The following is a 21,260-nucleotide window of genomic DNA, read 5'->3' as shown; positions in this document are numbered from 1 at the left end:
AATATGCTCTCATCCTCAACACATACTAAGTAAACAAATATTAAAAATGAAAATTTAAAAAAATGTTTAAAAATATGTTTGTCAGAAGAGAAAAAAGACAGAAAAGCAATATGCACAATAATTGACAATACTTAGATAGCATAAAAGGTGCTTCAGAAAACAATTTATTCTCTGCTAATTTTCAAAAAGTGACTTTCCCCTACTGTACTCATTCCATTTAATTTTATGTAGTTGAGATTTTTTAAAGGTTCACCAACAAGGTCTATAAGATCTTGCTTAGGGGAAAAATATGCCTTGATACATAAAACCCCAGTGAAGGAAGATTTTGCATTTATAATGTAAGACTTAATTTCAGATTCCAATCTGCCTGTCACCGTTTCTTCAGGCACACTTCCCCTCACCTGAATCCCATCTGCTCATGAACAGCTATCAAAACTCCCTTTCAAAGAAGTGGTTGCTATCATAGGCTTACATGAGTCAATATGTTGCCTCTCCAATCTTACGATAATCCTTCCTATCATGTCTGCTGGAGACACTCCTACCTATTCATAAACAGAGAAGACAGGAGAGAAGACTGCAGGGATGATCCTAAGAGATTGCAAATGGGTTCATTTGGGATTGGCTAAGAGACACAGAACTGAGCAGATTTTCCTGCGAGGATTAACTGAGGGAGAAAGTCCCTCCTGCAGGGTCTACAGCATCATTTCAAAGAAGCCCAAGAGATCCAAGGGGAAAGGGGGCTTTTATTCAGCTGCTTACCTTGCTCCCAAGGGTACTGTGTGTATCTCTGTTCTATTGCTGTGACTGTCATCTTCCGCTGGCACTGGAACCCAGATTCATCAGCTTTCCAGTAAGGACTAAGGGCCAATGACTCTCCAAGATCAGGCTTTCAGTGCCAGATGGGGACTGCCAAACAGCTATTGGGTTCTCAGTCTTTCTCCAATGTGAAGACAGCCATTGTTGAGTGAACCAGATCACACATATCATGTAAGCCAATCTAAAAATCTCCTTTTAATACATATTCATTCTCTTGGTTTGTGTTCCTCTAGAGAATCCTGACTCATACAGCATGTTTCTACTCACAGGCAAAATTTACACCTGAACACACACACACACACACACACACAGAGCTATTTGGGGGAAGGAAAGGAACCATAAGAATTGAGGAAGAGGGACTGAAGAGGACCTGTGGGACACTAATAAGGGCAACCTATGATAATATATATTGTGGTGGTTTGAATAAGAACAGACCCCACAGGCTCATATATTTGAATGCTTGGTCATTAGGGAGTGGGGCTACTCAACAGTGATTAGGATGTATGACCTTGTTAGAGAAAATGTGTCACTGGGGGTGGGCTTTGGGGTTTCAGATGCTCAAGCCAGACCCAGTATCTCTCTTTTCCTGCTGCCTGCCAATGAGGATGTAGAACTCTCAGCTATCTGTCTAGCACCATGTCTCCCTGCATGCCGACATGTTTCCTGCTATGATGATAATGGTCTAAACCTCCAAATGTAAGCAAGCCCCCACTTAAATGGTTTCCGTTATAAGTCATGGCATCTCTTCACAGCAATAGAACACTGACTAAGATGCATATATATGAAAATGCCATAATGACACCCTTATTTTTATCATTAACTAAAAAAATAAAACAGTAACAAAAATCCTTATTTAAGACAGGTGCTCAGATGCAATATTTTGATTTATAAATAAGCAATACTAGCAAAAATATCTGTAGAACTCAACCTGCAGTATTTCCAAATAAACTACCAAAAGACTATACCAGCTCCTTCAGTAAGTTTAAAATAGTAATAGAAATTTCAGGCTGTGGAAACTGCCTGGGTTTAAAAACTGTCTTTTGAATGTACAAGCAGAACAATATTGAATAGAGCCATATTCTTTCTGTCCACCTTGTTTTGTTTACAGAACATGGTATTTCTACATCACATCACTTATAGTCTTTGATAAGTCACGGATAAAATGTAAGTTACATTATTTTAAGTTTCACTCAAAACCACATACATCGTATGATGCACCCCTGTATCACAGTAATCTCTGCTCTTCCCCAAGTGACATCAGGTCTATATGAGCATTTATCAGCATAGCTTCTAGCCAAGCCAGTCCAGGGGATGCAGAGAATCCCACCTCTTTCCCTACAGCTGTTCTTTTCTGGGCCCCTGATGGGCTGGCTAAAAATCTAATGGGCAAACAAACAAACCAAAAGATCAAATCCTTCCCCAGATAAATGAAACAAAATACCAAGTCATCTCTTGACAAATGGGAAATCACCACTCTTGAAGACTAATTTATAGCAATTCCATTCCATTTACACCATTACCCAGTGAGCCACTGGACTCCGGAGTTTTTCATGGCTCACTTCCTTCCAACACCACTTAACAAACATGATAGCCTACAGCTCCTTCCTTCTTCCTCCCATATCCACCACCTCAGTGAATTTCTTCACTGCCAAATCCTCTTAGGATTTACACACACACACACACACACACACACACACAGCACGCACGCACGCACGCACGCACACAGCACGCTTCTCTTTCTCTAGTCCAGAACCAACTCAGATTAAGGTTGTATATCCAACATAGTAGCCCAATGCCATGGACTTGGAATGATTCCTCAGGGCCTTGAGGCTGGATTCTACCACTGCTAATGTGTTCCTGCATGGCTCTAAGATACCTGGTTCTGAGATCCACAGCACCCCTTAAAATTTGTGCCATCCCTCACAGACCTGTGATGCAACCAACTCAGGTCAGTCAGCTCCTCTCCTGCCATTCTGTTCACAGCTTTTCCAGAGGACTGGCCTCTAGTCTTACTTAGCTCATTATGGCAAATATCCCTGGACCCCAGCACAGCTCCCAGGTCCAGAGCTTGCCCTCAGACTGCGCTGGGGTCCAGAGATTTATAGGACAGGCTTGCTCATGTCAGTCTTCCTTGACTCCTCCTTCAATCTAGAAAAACTTATACCCTGTACTGACTCCGTCTGAGTAGTCACTTCTCTCTCAACTTCCCAAATGTGTTCTCCCAGAACAAGGAGCCTCCCTCCTATCCTAGGAGCATGGTTATTAATATTCATGGTTACATAATAACCAATGGATTCTGCCTTGTCTCTGTGGACTCAGTTTTTGCAACATCCATCTTATTACCCAGCCCAGTCTGTGTCCTGGGTGGAAGCCTGTTTCTGACCTGTTAACACATTGTTGATAATTGGGTATAGGACAGAGTGTGTTATAGTTATCTCTCAGTAATTATCATAAACATCTTGAAATTCTCAGGCTCACAAATTGTCAAAATATCACAGTTTCAAAACAGCCATATTAAAACATCGTGAGATAAACAGAAACATGACTCTATTTAAAATTTTCTGGAACTTTCTCTTTTTGGAATAAACCATCTCAAGATAGGACGTATTTTTGTTTTGTTTTGTTTTTAAATTGAACAGATAGTCCAGCCAGGCTTCTGTCTGTCTCTGTGGGCAAGCCTACCTCAAACCACTGCCCATGGGACTGCATCTTGAGGATGACGCAGGGGTCCGGCTTGGACAGAGCATCTCTGTCAGAAATGCCTTTGCACGCCACACGCAGCTCGACTTTTGTCAGGCAGGGGCTGTTAAAGATTCCCAGCGTGTTGGCAGCTGACTCATAAATGTTGCTCATCTTCTTCATTCTGTGTTAGGGAAATAAAAAGAAAGAAAAATGACATGCCAGTCACTGCAATTTTTCAAAGGGGGGAACCCGCCCCTTCCTGCAACAGATCACCTTTCGGGGAAACTGTTCGGCACACAGATTTGAACGTTGAAAGTCTTCATTATCTCACTTTCCAACTGGCTAGCAGCTTCAGTGAAGCAGGTAACAAACAGCCCTTCCCACCACCACCAAAATGAAGCTTCCCAAACAGACGCGGGCACACTTGGCTGAGATCACCATTTTCTCGTATGATTTTCACAGTAAAAATTTTAATAGCCAAACGAATGGAAACACATGAACTATGAACCAATGGCTGAGGGGCCCCCAACTGGATCAGGCCCTCTGAATAGGTGAGACAGTTGATTGGCTTGATCTGTTTGGGAGGCATCCAGGCAGTGGGACCGGGTCCTGGGCTCATTGCATGGGTTGGCTGTTTGAAACCTGGGGCTTATGCAGGGACGCTTGGCTTGTTCTGGGAGGAGGGGACTGGACCTGCCTGGACTGAGTCTACCAGGTTGATCTCAATCCTTGGAGGAGTCTTTGCCCTGGAGGAGATGGGAATGGGGGTGGGATGGGGGGAAAGAGAGGGGAGGAGGAGGGGGGTGGGAGGGGGGAGAACAAGGGAATCTGTGGCTGATATGTAGAATTAAATTATATTGTAAAATTAAATTAAATTAAATTTAAAAAAATTAATCCATTAAATAAAATTAATGAATTAGTGAAACAGACTGCAAAGCACAATCCAGATTTATAGTAACTATAAGCTTTATGTGGATTTTTTAACTGATCTGTTGACTTATCAATTTTATCACATCTCATTTATTATTTTTAATTAATATTCTGTGTTATGTGTGTCTGTGAGTACAGGTTCATGTTCACTGTGCAGCATGTGTAAAGGTCAGAGGACCACTTCGTGGAGTTGGTTCTCTCCTTCTACCTGTACAGGTTCCAGGAATAGAATTCAGACTAACACACCCGCACAGCAAGCACCTTTGCCCACCGAGCCATCTTGCTGGCCCCTCAGTTCTTTGTGATTTCCTAAACTCCAATTCCCCTCCTATGTAATGGAGCAGACAAGTCTATTGTCTTGTCTCTGAAGGTAAAATCCAAGTTTCTTACCTCTGAACTCTGGCTCACTTTCCCAAGATGCCTTTGGCAAGGCAACACCTATGGAAACCTCAGCATGGGCTTTTCTATCTCAAGTATCTGAGTCCACTCTCCCCTGCCCTTCTAGACTCCCAGTTACCACATTAGGACTCAAAATTAAAGAGTGAAAATGAGAAAAATAAAATAAAATAATAAAACAACCCCAGACCTCTGATTCTGAACTCCTGGGAACACTAGGTATGGGTTTGCACAACAGGTTCCAGCCCAGTTCAACTTGATGTTTTTCACAGTAATACTATGCACTGCTCAGGCAGAGGCTACCCATGCATTGCTCAGACAGAGGCTACCCACACCTCCCTCCACTGCAAAGGGCAAGCCTATAAAGATGCTGGAATATGCTCTTGGGATTAGAATCCTCCCAGCATGCTCTATGCTTCTAGATTCAGCAGGGAAATCAGCAATGGCCTCCCAATCTTCATGTGGAGTTGGTGTCTTACAGTGAAATCTCTCGTATAAAGTTAGGGCAGTTCTTCCCCATCTCCTTCCTTCTACCACAAGTATTTAGTTTCTCCCTATTGCTATCTTCCTAGTAGTTCAAATGAACACACCACACCACCTTTCACAGGGTGATGGCTGTGCCTTGGCTGTGACACATGTGTGCACACACAGACACCACTTGTACTGAGACATGGGCACACAAATACACATCAGAAAAGTTTTAATGAGACATAGTCATATACACATATTCATGTACTTACTTATTATCTGTGGCTGAACTAAGTAGCCAAAACAGAGATTACAGAGCCAACAAAGCCTGAAATATTTACTATGTAGTCTGCAAATATGTGCCAACCCCTCTCTAAAATGTCAGGTTAAGGTGCATTTGTGATTGAGGAGAATTACCATCCTGTTTTTTTTTTTCAAAGGTGTTGGGGAAATTAGTTGAAAAATGAGAGCAACTCTGCTGTCTACCAACTGAACATTAATAGAGTTTGGGGTATTTGTTTTTTACATGTTAGAAAATTTAAGCTCAGAGAGGATTGGCTGCTTGCCCAGGTCACATAATAATTCTAATGGCAGAGCTGAGCTCCATTGCCAGCTTTCTCACTCTCAGACCACAACATGCAAAAGCCTCAGTGTAGAAACGTCCAAATCTACCAAGAATGGGCATGACCAGCATCCTTCACTTGTGTCAGCCTCCACAGCCATACTTCCTTTCTATTTCCAAATAATCGTGATTCAAATATAGGAAACAAACAGGTTGTAAATTCATGGCTTAATAGATTACAGTCTCTGTATTTGTGCGACTTGTGAGCAACGTAAGAGACAAAGCATGCCTGAAGTGAAGCCCCTGCAAAAGCAAAGAAAGGAGAGATAAATGTGGAGAGACAGGGTAGGCAGCGTGCTGTGGACTTTGCCAGCTTGTAATAGGTCAGTGTCATCTCGAACTCTTGATTCTCATGGGTTCCTTGGAATCTACAGCGTTCTTCTGCCATCCTGGTAGCCTCTCCTCTCTCTGGGAACCGCACCCACTGTCCCTTCATAGGCTCACACTGTCCTTGTCCAGAGGTGCAGCCTCCATAAAGAATAAGCAAACTTTTCCTAGAGAGTGGAGCATCTTCTCTAATGCCAGTCTTTTATTTAAGATTTATTTATGTTTATTTTACAGGTATGAATCTTTTGCCTGCATGCATGTAACTCTGTGTGTGCCTGGTGCTCATGGAGACCAAAAGAAGCTCTAGGTCTCCTGGAACTAGAGTTATGGACAGTTGTGAACTGCTGTGTAGGTGCTAGGAACCAAACTCAGATCCTCTGAAAGAGCAGCAAATGCAGCAAATGCTCTTAAACCTCAGGTCATCCTTCTAACTCCTCTAAGACCAGTCTTAATGGTGATGTATAATGCAAGAGTCTCTATCAAATAGAAAAGTAGTTCTAGGTTTACCTTATTAAATTCTAGCTCCTCCACTCACTATGAAACATTGAATAGGACCCCCAACCTGTCTGATAGTAGCACGCACCATGGAAAGTTTCTGTAAAGAGTATATGAAATAATGCATGCCAGATGGTTTGTACAATGTTAGATACAGTAAATGCTCTCAAATTGGTGGCTATTATTTTCATTGTCTGGCTTCTTACACGACAAAATCATCCTACTGATATCTCATAATCACTAAGATTTCTCCCTATTACTTTAAAAGTGAAGTTCAACTCACTCCTGTAAAGTCCTTCTGCCTTTGAAGTCCATGTAATCTGGTCATACCTCCCTCTAAAAGCTCACAGCCACTTCTCAAAAAAGCAAATCGCCAGGGAAGCCACAAGCATGAGCTATTACATCTTAGAGGTTCACAAAGCAAGGAGAAAGCAGTGGTGTCTGCTCCACTAATTTTGTGGAGCTGTATCCTCAGTTTCCCAGGACAGGTCATTTATCTTCCCATCAGTGTCCTTTCTATAGCAGTAGCTGACTCCCTAAGAATCTCCTATTCCATAGAAGTCATCTCTTGGTCCTTATGACAGATGGCCATGTGTCCCTGTGTGCTGTATAAGGGATCAGAGGGGAACTGCTTAAGTTCTACAGTGCAGATGGTCCCACAGTCTCATCTTCCCTCAGTTTCCCATTTGTGTATTACTACAATGCTTTTTGTTTTCCCCACATGGACCTTGTCCAGTGGGCTCCAAATGGTAACATACAGTTTCAACTACCCAACCTCCGCAAATGCAAAGGAAACTTCTGATTGTAATACTGTCATGAGGATAAGAAACCACATGGGCTGTCAGAGGTGACACACATCTCTGCTCCTGGTATGAGGTTCCCATCAGCCATCTTACCTACTCTAAAATGGTAGCAATCTAGTCATAAGTGCCAAAAGTTGTCCAAAACAACTGAAAATTATCAGTGGTTGTGTAGCAGTTTTTCTCCAAGACTGATACATTCCATCTGTCAGGGAAGCTCATTCAGACAGGAAAGAAGCAACTCAAAATAGCTTCAGGAAGTCCCTGAAACAAATGAGATTCACTAGGCCCCTCCCTTCCAATAATAAATAGATAGAACATACTGTTGAAAGTCACTCTCAGACAAGACAAGCTGCAAAGATTCGCAGAAAAGCCTAGCCTCCTAAAGGAAGCAAAACGTCCTAGAAGAAACAAGGACCAGTTGAGCTACCCAGAAGAGGTTCAGACCAACTGAGCCACCTGAGGCACCTGGAAACGATACTCTCTAACACATGGAGCTGCCCGCAGGCTCTGCACTGGCTCCCAGGGTTTGTGAGCCATCTCCATGCTAGAGTAGAGTAGAGTAGAGAGTTGGCGACACAGCTGTCTTTGAGTCATTTTTGCTCCTGCAATTAACCCCTCATCTGCATTCCTGTAAGTAACCCCAGTAAAATTCACTGATCCACCAACTTGGACTTTGGTCTTTATTGGGCTCCCCACCTGGGATGAGATTTCTATGTTGCATTTCCCCAGGAAAGGTTGTCACACAACATGGTATATCTTTTTTTTTTAATTAAGAAAAAAATTTTATATTCATTTTACATACCAAAGATCCCCTTCTTCCATTCTCCTACCCCCACTCAGCTTCCCCCTCCCAACCCACCACTCATTCCCTCCTACAAGAAGGTAAAGCCTCCCATGGGGAGGTACATTTAGTAGAGGCAGGGCCAAGCCCCTCCCCCTGCTCCAAGGCTGTGCAAGGTGTCCCATCATAGAAGTGGACTCCAAAAGGCCTGTGCATGCACCAGGGATGGACTCTGATCCTACTGCCAGGAGGCTCCCCAAGCAGATCATGCTACACAACTATCTCACTATGCAGAGGGCCTAGTCCAGTCCCGTGCAGAATCCACAGCTGTTGATGAGTTCCCACTAGTTTGGTTTGGTTGTCTCTGTAGGTTTCCCCATCATGATCTTGATGCCCCTTGCTCATAGAATCCCTCTTTTCTCTCCTTGACTGGACTGGAGTTCGGCCTGGTGCTGGGCTGTGGATCTCTGCACCTGCCTCCATCAGTTACTGGAGAAAGGCTCTATGATGACAGTTAAAGTATTCACTGATCTGATTACTGGGGTAAGCCAATTCAGGCACCTTCTCCACCATTTCTAGTTGTCTAAGCTGGGGTCATCCTTGTGGATTCCTGGGAACTTCCCTAGCACCCAGTTTCTCCCTATCCCCATGATATCTCCTTCTATCATGGTATCTCTTTCATTGCTTTTCCCCTCTATCTTTGTTCCAACTCAACCATCAAATTCCCTTATGTTCTCATTCTACATCCCCTACCCTCTATTGCCCATCCCTCATCCCCAGTTTACTCATAGAGAGATCATCTATTTCCTCTTCCCAGGGTGATCCATTTGTCCATCTTTGGGTCCTCCTTGTTAGCCAGCTTCTCTAGATTTGTAGGTTGTAGTCTGGTTATCCTTTGCCTTTTTACATCTAGAATCCACTTATGAGTGAATACAAACCATGTTTGTCCTTCTTAGTCTGGGTTACCTCACTCAGGATGATATTTTCTAGTTCCATCCATTTGCCTGCAAATTTCATGATGTCATTGTTTTTCCCTGCTGAGGAGTACTACATTGTATATATGTACTACATTTTCTTTATCCATTTTTTGGTTGAGGGGCATCTAGGTTGTTTCTTGGTTCTGGCCATTATGAATAATGCTGCTATGAACATAGTTGAGCATGTGTCCTTGTGGTATGATTGAGCATTCCTTGGGTATATGCCCAAGAGTGGTGTGTAACATGAATCTTAAAAGATCTTATTAATAAAAAAAACCAATGCCAGTTATTGGGGTGAATGCTGGGAGATCAGAGAAGTAGAACAAGCCACAGCCACCTCACCTTGCCAATTCCTTAGCTGATTCTGTTTCCTTGGACTGGAAGCCTCTGAGTCCTCATCCAGAATGAATCTCAGCTGAATTGCTCCTAAAAGCCTAAAAGCTTAACCAGACTCTAGTTCCTATTCCTCCAGATATATACCTTTCTGCTTACTGCCATTAGTTCCTGAGATTAAAGCCATGTGTCACCATGCCTAGCTGTTTCCAGTGTGGCTTTGAACTCACAGAGATCCAGATGGATCTCTGCCTCCAGAATGCTAGGATTAAAGGTGTGTGTGCCACCATTTTCTGCCCTCTATGTCTATCTAGTGGCCATTCTGTTCTCTGACCCCAGATAAGTTTGTTAAGGTACACAATATATTGGGGAACACAATATCACTACAGTGGTATAGCTGGGTCTTAAGGAAGATTGATTCCCAGTTTTCTGAGAAACCTCCATACTGATTTCCAGAGTAGCTGTATAAATTTGCATACCCACCAACAGTGGAGGAGTGTTACCCTTGCTCCACATGCTCTCCAACATAAGCTGTCTTCAGTGGTTTTGATCTTAGCCATTCTGACAGGTGTAAGATGGTATCTCAGAGTCATTTTGATTTGCATTTCCCTGATGACTAAGGATGTTAAAGACTACTTCCTAAATATAACACCAGTAGCACAGACACTGAGAGCAACAATTAATAAATGGGACCTCTTGAAACTGAGAAGCTTCTGTAAAGCAAAGGACACAGTAAATAGGAAAAAACAACAGCCTACAGAATGTGAAAAGATCTTCACCAATCCCACATTTGACACATGGCTAATCCCAAAATATACAAAGAATTCAAGAAACTAGACATCAAAATACCTAACAATCCAATTGAAAAATGGACTACAGAGCTAAACAGAGAGTTCTCAACAGAAGAATCTCAAATGGCTGAAAGACATTTAAGGAATTGCTCAACATGGTATATCTTAACTTAAGGATATGCCATAAACCGAACTATTATATAACAATAGTAAATTGATCTATTAAATAAATTCATTAATTATTTCATTTAAGCAGGGTCTCATGCAGTCCAATCTGGCCTCAGACTATTTAACCACAAATGACCTTGAACTTCTTATCCTTCTGCTTCTATCAAAGTGCTAAGCTTACCAGCATGAATCAAACCCAGGTCTTCCTGAATGATAGGAAAATACATGATCAATTGAGCTATACCCCAGGCCCAACAATAGTGAATTTAAGCAGTTTATAAATGAATAAACAACTTGTTTGTATATGGTTAGAGTTTATTAATATCTAAACCAGTTTCATGGATCACATTTTTAAGCAATAGAAATGATCTGGATGGTGGGGAGCTAGGTGATGGATGGTAGAATAAATACTCTGAAGATCAGTCTGTCACCAGTATAATGCTGTACTTCAGGAGAGAAAGATCATTGTGCTGGTCATTGTCTGTTATTCCCATTCCTGCTGATTCCTCTCCCTTCTGCTCAGGGTCCGAAAAGGCTAGCCTTCACTGACTGCTAACACCGATTGCTGGCGAGTGTTTTATTGTGTTTGACCAAGAGAAACAGAATTGAGAAAAAGAGGAGAGAGTACACAAATATTTCTTCTCAGCTCCTGCCTTAGTCCAAACTAAGGAACACAGTTCCCATCAGGCAACTCTCCAAGGCCTTGGCTTTCACAGTTGTTCCTCCTTGCTCTTTTATGCTCATGAGTCAGCAATGCTTTCTTATCAGTCTTAAGGTGGGCATCAGTAGAAACACAATAGGAAACATAAATGCATGTACACTTGGTAAATCATGCAGAGAAGAGAGAAAGCATTCTCCATGATAAGGGAAGTTGTGAGCCACTGGCAGCAACACTCACTACCACAGGGCTTAGGTACACTAACTGGATAAGGAGATCCAAGCAGAGTAGCCACAGAGTCTATTTCACCACAGAGGTGGGTCTCTGAAAGCCTGATATTTTGGTTTCCTTGGCTCTAGACACCTCATTGTAAATGTTCTTTGCAATAAAAGCTCTTAAAACAGAGAGGGTTCTGTTTCCTTCTTAGAAGAGAACTACATTAAAGCAGTAGACCTGGAAAGAAAATCAAGTGTGATAGTGACTGGAAATACTGAGGTGTCTTTGAGAACTATAGAATCCTTCTTGGGAAGCTGGTCCCAGAAATGTGAAGGTCATCAAAACTACCCAAGCTTTCAAGTTCTTGTGTTGCAACAGTACAAACCATAAAATTTACAGACCACAGAGGGTGAGTTTTAATATTTATATTTTATTATTTATTTATGGATATACATGCACTCTGTGTATGTACATGTGCCTGTAGAGGCTCGAGGCATGTCAGATTCCCTGGAGCTGGAGTTATGGGCAGTTGTGAGCTATCTGATGTAAGTTCTTGGAATCTAATTCCTGTCCTCTACAAGAGCAGTATAAATTCTTAACTGCTAAGCCATTTTTTCCATTCCAGAGTTTTAGAAAAACAGTTATTATTATGGTGGTATTTTATTTGTACTGAAATGTGATTTTCACTGTATGTTAATAAATAAAGTTGCCCGGGGGTCAGAGCTATTAGAGCCATAGCAAGAGCATGGCGGCGGTGGCACACTCCTTTAATCCCAGCACTTAGTAGAAGAGCTAGGTAGATCTCTGTGTGTTCAGGGATACAGCCAGCATTGGAGACATATGCCTTTAAGACCTGGAGGGCTGTACTTACAGGCAGTGACAAGGCAGTCATGTGTTTGGGTTTACAACTAATGAGAAGGCAGAACAGAAAGGCTATTTAAAGACATACACACAGGAAGTAGCTCTCTTTCGGGGAGGTAGGAGCACCGCAGTAGGTAAGATTTTAGCTCTGAGCTCTGACCTCTTGACTTTCTCTTTTACATTGGTTCTGTGTTTCTTATTTTAATAAGATGGTTGGTTACATCTACATATTATAGTCATAGGGGGAGCCTGTGAGAAAGGGAGGAGAGAGAAAAAGAGGGAGAGAAGAGTGTGGGCGGGGAGATATCTGGTCTAGAGACTTTGTAAAGGACTTATGGCAAATTATGGCTTGAGGTATAGAAATGAGGATGAGCTGGTCAACCAGTTGGCCCAACAAAGTGCCTAGATGCCTCCTCTCAGGGTCAATCACAATCACATACAGCCTTTAGGTGGAGGTGCCAATTTAGGAGATAACAAAGATGCAAGAACCAGAACCCTCTTCTAGATTCTTGGCCTCCATCCAGGATGCTCTCAGAACTGCTGTTGGGGTCCCTGCCCTACCTGGCTAATTTTTGTCTCCTGTTCTCATCATTATGGTAGAAGCTAAGATGTTTACACTCATATACTTCATCACCTTCTCTCCTTGAGTGTGCATTGGACCTGTGGCTTGCTTTTCGCCTTTAAAATATAGCAAGGTAATGGAACATCTGTTTAATGATTTTGCTACACTAGTGACACTATGTTGGTAAGTAAGAGCCTGGGCCTCTCGCTGGCTTTGATGAAGTGGCCATGTTAGGAAGGCAAAGAACCTAAAGTAGTCTTTAGCTGACAGCCAACAAGAAACTGAGTCCCATAGGCTCAAGGACATGAATTTTGCCAACAACCACGTGAGCATGAAAGCATATTAATTCCAAATCAAATTTCAGATGGGACAGTAGCTCTGGCTGATACCCAGGTTACAGTCTCACAAGACTCTGAAACAGTGACTATAACTCACTCATGATCATAGCCTAGGCCACAGACAGTAAGGGCAATAACTGCTAGAACACAGATCTGCACCTTTATGTCTGATTTTATAGTCTGAACCAGGCCATGCCACCCTGCAAACTCTCTGGGACAGAGTTAAAAAGCATCCTGTGCTGTGACTTGACAGCTTCAATATATGATACTTGACTCCTCCATGCTCCCTGTCATGCATGCTATACTGAACTAAATCACATGGTATGAACTTTCGTACTACTCTAAAAGGTTAGATATAGTCAGCCCCGGCCTTTGTTCTAAGGATTGGTCAAGACTCCTCAGACAGACAGCTTGAGGCTACTCGGGCCTCCCCAGTCATGGCAGCTCCCTGTCCTTGTCTTCTTTTTACTCTTAGTAAAGCTCCTCATCAGTCATGGTCTTGAAGCTCCATTCCACTAAACCTCATTGAAGATAATTGTGTCAGCTTCCTTTACAAACTGACCAGGGCTGTTATCTTATGTTTAGCAATAATCACTCTCTGTTTATGGTAATATTGTTATGCAGCAACTAATATGAACAGATTAGTGTAGCCCTCTATGGTGTGTGTGCATGTATATACAAGTATACACAGTGTGCACACATGTCTTTGGAGTTGAGGAAAATATCCCTTGGAGCATCCCTAATAGTGCTCAACCCCACCTTCTTCCTGGGATACCAGGTACAAGATAGAAAGGTAGGGTAATTAACGACAAAGGTCCCAACTTTTCACTGTTCTACTCAGTCTCTGGTTTATCTCTGCCCATGCTCGGAAGAAAGCCTCGACTGGATAGAATAGATCACATGAATATGTAAGTACCCAAGCCTGCTCAGAGGGAACAGCAACCCTGACCTTGACTCTAGAGATGGCACATATACAGGGAAGTCAGATTGTTTGGCCTCAACCCAGCTGAAGCTCGGAACTGAAAGGTGATCACAAAGTGTAGCTCTGTCAACCACTGATCAGCTTCCCCTATGGCCCGGGATAAGTGGAATAAACAAGTAATTTCACACTCTGTTAGAGCCTGGGATTAATATGGCCAGATTATCAATACATTTTCCATGGCCTATTTAAATCCTCTTTGTTGCCTTTCATACAACACCCTGGTTTTACAGAGACTAATGTCTGCCGAGAATTATTTTGATGAAAGCTGACTTTTGGCCAATTTTAGAAGTAAATTATAATTGTCCTTTCACTCAGATAATTTAAGGTATTAAAAAAAAACCTACCACTTCAGCATATCCACACTCTCTTACAGGACAGACTGATCCTGAAACTTAATTAGTTTCTGAATGAGTTGCAAACAACACCAAGACAATAGAGAGCTCAAGAGGGAAGGAAATCAGCTGGAGTTCACAGGGGAGCCAATTCAACAGAGCTTGTCCCAAGGCCATTAAGAATAAGTGCATAATCACTGTTCTGCTTGCCATGGCATTATCCAGCCTTTTAAATATCTCAACAAATTCAAGGAAGGCAGGAGTGCTGGATGTCTCCACCCTGCAATCTTTCAATCTCAATGCAAGAAATTTATGATGCGCCTTCTAGGTGCCTGACGCCATGCTGGATGGCAGTGGAGGCCGTGAACATCTATGCAGTCACCCAGAGACCAGCCAAGTCAATAAGAGAGCTATTCTCAGTTGTAAGCAGAGGAAGCATGTTGGAGAACACTGTGGAGGAAGTGGTATGAGTAAGATGAAGCAGTCCATCTGTCTGAAGGTTCCATGCTTCTTAGACCTAACCTGATGGCTGGTGGGTAAAGGTGCTTGCCTCTATCTATTCCTACTGACTTTTGAGTTTGATCCCCAGTCCTACATGATGGAAGGAGAGAACAAAATTCCAAGTCCCAGAGTTCCCACACCCATGCTCATGCATGTGTACACACACACAAGTACACACATATACATGCACACATATTATATATATATATATATATAAAATGTAATGCACACACACACAAATACACACATACACATGCACACATATTATATATACATATATATATGTAATGTACACACACATAAGTACACACATACACATGCACACAGATTGTAGGGTTTAGGCAACAGCTCAGTCAGTAAAGTAGTAAGGCACTGGACACCAGAGGATCCTTAGAGTTTGCTGGCCAACCAGCCCAGTTTTATCAGCAAGCTCCAGGTTCATTGAGAGACCTTGTTTCAAAAATAAATAAGGTGGAGAGCACCTGAGGAAGGCATTTGTCAATACCTAAACTACACACACACACACACACACACACACACACACACACACACTCACGCACGCATGCACACATGCATACAAATCCCTGTCCCCTGTTTCTCTCCCTCTCTATGTCTCTGTTTATGTCTCTGTCTCCCTTCTCCTCTCTCCTCTTTCCCCATCCCCCTTTCTCTTTCCTTTCTCCAAAAAAAAAAAAAAAAAAATGCATCTATTCAATAAAACCAGCTGTCCCAAAGGTTGCTTCTCTTCAGATACAACACTCACACAAGAGGTACACACTGGCACAGGTGTGAGGACAGATTTAACATTAGAGGGTGAGTGTTTGAATTCCTGCTCCGTATTCACTGACTGTGTGACCTTGAACTTGAAGCTGGGCTGCTGATTTACCATCTTTTAGATGAAGGTAATAGCAATTCCACTTTGTAGTCTTCAGGATTTAATGAACGAATTCACATAGAGTTCTCAGCAGAGTACCTGGGCTATAGGGAATATTTTAATATTTAATAGGATTACTGTTGATTCTAATCACACCGCTAAGCCCATGTAACATTTATCAAGCCCTTACATATTTGCCAAGCATTCAGCAATTAAGTCATCAGATCGTCAGGATAATGCTGTGGTGGTTTCTGTGTAGGAGGCCCATTTCACAGGGAAAACAATGCAGTTTAGAAAAGGATAAACCCTACACACAGCTACCCGGCCACAAAGCAATAAGATCAAACATCAACCCAGCAACTGTTCAGGACCAGAGTCTAGGTCTTTAACCCCTCTGTTCTATGGCCTCTAAGAGGGTTAGCTGTTGAGGATGCTTCAAGGAAGTGGGGACTTAAACCACACACTCCCAGAATTCTCTTGACTCACTTGGTGTCCTTGAATGTCATGTATCATCCACCCCCTCTTCTCTTCTCTAAACTTCCTGCACATTTGTATCTCTTGGTGCCAAAAGGACTCTGGGAGTATGTGGAACTAATCTGTCCAGAGTAAACTCAGGCCACAGAAGTGATGGGTCCGTGAAAGAGGGGGAGAAGCAATGCTAATCAACCAGCCATTCCCACTGACCAACTGGCCTGTAACAATAGAAAGCAAGAAGCAAATACCCATTAGGCTTTGCTCTCTCCAAAGCTAAAAAACAACACTGGAAAAAAGGAAATTGCCAGAAATAATGAGTATCTACTCTTGCTCAAATGACCACTTCAATGTAGACAATTTCTTAAAGCACAGTTTTTCCTTTTGGTATTTTCTGGTTGGTGTGTGTGTGTGTGTGTGTGTGTGTGTGTATTTATACACTTATCATAAATATATGTGTGTATATATATTATATATGTATATATATTATTGTTACTCTATTTTATTCTAATAGTCAAACTCTTTTATCATATATATATATGATATATATATAAAAGTCTGTGGGTGTATGTCATTTTTTTATGTGTGTATTGTATTTATGTGGGGCACTCACATGAGTGCATTGGTGTGTGCTTGTATGCATGCATGTAGAGGCCAGAGAAAGGGATCAGTTGTCTTACTTTATTGTTCTCTGCATGACTGCCTTAAGACAGGGTCTCCACTGGACCAGAAGCTTACCTGGTTAGCTACACTTGCTGCCCAGTGAGCTGTTAGGATCTGTCTATCTCTGGCTCCAATGCTGGGTGCCAGGGATTTGAACTCAGGTCCTCTGGTCCCATTCTTGAAGAGAAAGTATTCTTACCCACACAGCCACATCCCAGGCCCACTTCTCACTCAATTTAAATTATGGCCTTCACATTCCAGGTTTTTTTTTTTCTCTTTTCGGTTTCTAACAGTCTAGGTTTTGTTTTGCATTATATTTCTTTCTCTCCTTATCATATTATAAAACATTTTTTTATTTTATACACCCTCTGTTCCCATCCCTGTTGGAAAGAATAAATACTTTAAGTAGCTTTTAAATAACCCTCTCAGGTTATATATTGTTTAAACTAGGGGAGAAGCCATAAAGGAGGAACCCCATGTACTCCACTGTTCACAACACATCTGCTTGCTCTAGAGAAGTTATCCCAGTCCTGTAACACTGATGGAGCCTCAGATCATGAGATGCACTGTGTCAAAATACAATGATCACCAACAAAAAAGAAAAAGCAAGAATACTCAACAACATCTAACTGGCAATGTGCTTACACTTCAAAACAGTTTTATTTCCTAACATACACTGTCAAGGAAAGGCTACCCCCTAAATAAGTTCTCTCACAAAAGCATAATCAACACTGAACCCAAAAGATGTGAAAATCTCACCATGATCAACATGTCAACACTTGTTTGTTTGTTTGTTTTTGGTTTTTTGAGACAGGGTTTCTCTGTGTAGCTTTGTGCCTTTCCTAGATCTCACTTGGTAGCCCAGGCTGGCCTCGAACTCACAGAGATCCGTCTGCCTCTGCCTCCCGAGTGCTGGGATTAAAGGCGTGCACCACCACCGCCCGGCAACAGGTCAAAATTTGTAACTCCTCTCAAAAGTCATAATTCTCCAGCAACTGATGCCAAAGGTTAGAAGTGATGGAACAGTATATAAAGAATTCAAATTAAAAAAATGTTTTAAAAATTCAACAAATTCCAAGAAAACACAGAAAAATGATTAAAGAAATTAATGACACCAATGCAGGATATGAATAGATAGATCAATAAAGAGATAAAGACTTTGAAAAAAAGAGTTAAATGGAAATCTAGGGAATGAAAAACTCAAAATTTTTGAAAAATGAAATAGATGAATACACATACACCAGATATAACCAAAGATAATTCTGGGGATTGAAGACAATGTTGATAAATTAGAAAACTCATACATTAATAAAGAAAATAAAACATGTGAATATCATGCAAAGACCTCTGGAATATTATTAAAAGATCAGTTTACATACCACGAGTACTGGAAAACACATTAAGTCACAGAATAAAGGCATAGGGCTTCAATGAATGAATGATAAGGTTCAAATTACTGGATCCAGCTAAACTATCCTTCAAATCTGAGGAAAAATTAAAGATCTTCAAAGATAAAGATAAACTAAAGGAATTCTTGACAACTAAATAAACATTGCAGGAGTAATACACATACAGGGGAAAAGTAAACACAACCACAGGAGAGCAAGAAATTAAAGACCTCAAGAAGATACTTGAACAAAGGATAATTTAGAAAAGAATAAAACAGAATAAATAAATGACAAATTACAGCACATCTTTCACTTGTAGCTTGAATACAGATAGACTCAATCTCCAAATTAAATATACAGAAGAGCTAACTAGAACAGAGACAATATCTACTTGTTTGCTTTCTGGAAGAGATCCAGACAATGCATATATATATACACAAGCAAAAAGAGAAATGACAGGAAATGATACCATAGCAAATAGAACACTGAAACAAGCAGGAATAGGTGCAGTCATATTTTACAACATAGACTTGTTAAAAAACCAAAATTAGCCTGAAGAGATAAATAAAGTTGCTACATATTGGCAAGTACATCAAGGACCTAAAGCAACCACAAATGTAACTGTACTAAATATTACTGTACCCAATTTCATAAAACAGATAATACTGAATATAAATAATCACTGGTCCCAAGTACCAAAGTATTGAGTGAGTGTAATACCCTACTCTCAAAAAAATAGGTAAGTTATCAAGAATGACATCAATCAACAAAAAATTAAAAAGTTAAATTACTATCCACATTAAATGAACTTACTAAAAATATACCCATTATTCAAACCAGAAACTTCAGACTATTCACACTTACTAGTAATTCATGGAACATCTTAAAAATAAATAATTTTAGGCCACAAAGCCAGTCTTAGCAAGACCAGAAAAAATTTAAATAATTTGCATGGTTTCTACCAGATCACAATGGAATGAAACTTGAAATCAGTATTATCAAGAGAAATTTTAGAAACACATGGAGACTAAAGATATTTTGAGTGACCAGGGGATCATCAAAGAAATAGAGGAAATTTTCACATTCTTCGAAAAAAAGCACATCAAAGATCTGTGAGATGCCACAAAGGAAGTTCTAAGGCAGAAGTTTATAGCTGTGGATACCTAATTGAAAAAATCAGAAACTTGATGCTGAGGAGATGACTCAGCAGTTAAGAGCACTTGCTGATTTTCCAGAGGACCCAGGTTTGATCCCCAGCACTCTCGTGTGGCAGCTCACAACCATCTGTGACTCCAGTTCCAGAGGATCCAACCCGCTCTTCTGGCTTCAGACACTGTACTCACATGATGCACAGACGTACATGCAGGCAAAAATGCTCACATACATAAGATAAAAATAAATAAATCTTTTAAAACATTTAAAAATCAGAGACTGAAAAGACAATTACTCAAGGTGTTATAAAAACAACGATGATCCAAATATAAAAATATAAAAGGAGAGAGATAATAAATATCCAGGCTGAAATTAATGAAATAGCAATAAAGGACAACACAATACGAAACAGTTGATGCTTTGAAGACTGACCAACAGAACTAAGCAAAGGAAAAAGAAGCCCCAAAGGTGCAGAGGGGAAGGTGACAACAGATACTCTAAAATCAGGAGGATAATTAGGAATTATTTTGAAAACTTTCACCCTACAACAAATACATAAATTCTAGGCATACATTACCTTTTGAATTTTAGAGATTGGTAACAAGTAGTAAGACTTCTGTAGGAATAAAAGATCTCCCTAAAAGAAGAGCTAAGGATCTATCAGTTCATTGATGAACTTTACCAGATTCTTAAGAGCCAAGGTAACATTGCTGTTCCTCAAATAAGCCCATTCAAAACAAAAGGCAAGGAGCATGTCCAGGCTCAGTCTACGAAATCAGTATTACTCTGATACCAAGACTAGATAAGGACACACCATAAAGAAATATAGATGTACCATCATCAACTTAACTTCATTCTAGAAAGATAAGTGTGGTTCAAAATATATAAATAAAAAGCATGATATACCATGTAAATAGAACCAAGAACAGAAAAAACACAGGATCATTTAATAGATAAAGAAAGCAGCTTTTGACACAAATCAACACCACTCCCTGATACAATTTCTGAGGAAATTAATTATAAAAGAATCATACTTTATCATAGTAAAAACTATAGATGCCAGACTCGTGGTCAATATTACACTCAGTGGGGAAAGTCTTAAACCATCTCCTGTATGATCAGCAGAGTGTTTATTCTGTTCACATTTATTCTTTGTTGTGCTTGATAAAACACTATCGCCAAGGTGATAAAGCAAAAAGAAAAAAAGAAAAGAAGAAAAAATAAATAAATAAACAAAAAGGATATAGACAAAGAATAAGTCCAATTATTTCTATTTGCACATATGATCTTATAGTTAAAATCCCCAAAGACTTCTAGAGAGTTTTAGATTTGATTTGCTAAATATTTTCAGCAAAGTAGCAAGATATAAAGTCAATATATGAAAGCCAGTAGCTTTTTTATTTACCAATAATGAACCTGCTGAGAAAGAAATCAGGAACTAGATCACATTCAAAAAGACCCCCAAAAAATTAGATGTCAAGGAACAAACCTACCCAAGGTCATGGGTGGCCACATGGTGAAAATAAAAACACTAAGGAAAGAAATTGCTTCTCTAGTTGTCAGAAAGACTTCCCATGCTCACAGATTGCAGAGTTACTATTGCTAAAATGGCCATATTGCCAAAGTGATATACAAAGTCAATCTAATCCCCATCCAAACATCAAGAGCATTCC

The 21,260-nt window shown here is 40.7% G+C and overlaps 1 protein-coding gene across 3 annotated transcripts in view; it reads right to left on the bottom strand.

The window, feature by feature from the left end:
• Cpne4 (copine 4) overlaps positions 1-21,260 on the bottom strand; it is a 482,832-nt gene that overhangs the window by 341,448 nt on the left and 120,124 nt on the right. For all 3 annotated transcript variants that reach the window (XM_028869893.2, XM_028869897.2, XM_028869896.2), the window contains exon 2: positions 3,499-3,679. In XM_028869893.2, the coding sequence (XP_028725726.1) occupies positions 3,499-3,679 (181 nt within the window). The remainder of the gene's footprint in view (positions 1-3,498; positions 3,680-21,260) is intronic.

The sequence above is a fragment of the Peromyscus leucopus genome, chromosome 7 (assembly GCF_004664715.2).
Source record: "Peromyscus leucopus breed LL Stock chromosome 7, UCI_PerLeu_2.1, whole genome shotgun sequence".
Taxonomy (NCBI): domain Eukaryota; kingdom Metazoa; phylum Chordata; class Mammalia; order Rodentia; family Cricetidae; genus Peromyscus; species Peromyscus leucopus.
Note: the sequence above shows the minus strand (reverse complement) of the source record. Positions and strands in the feature narration are given on the sequence as shown.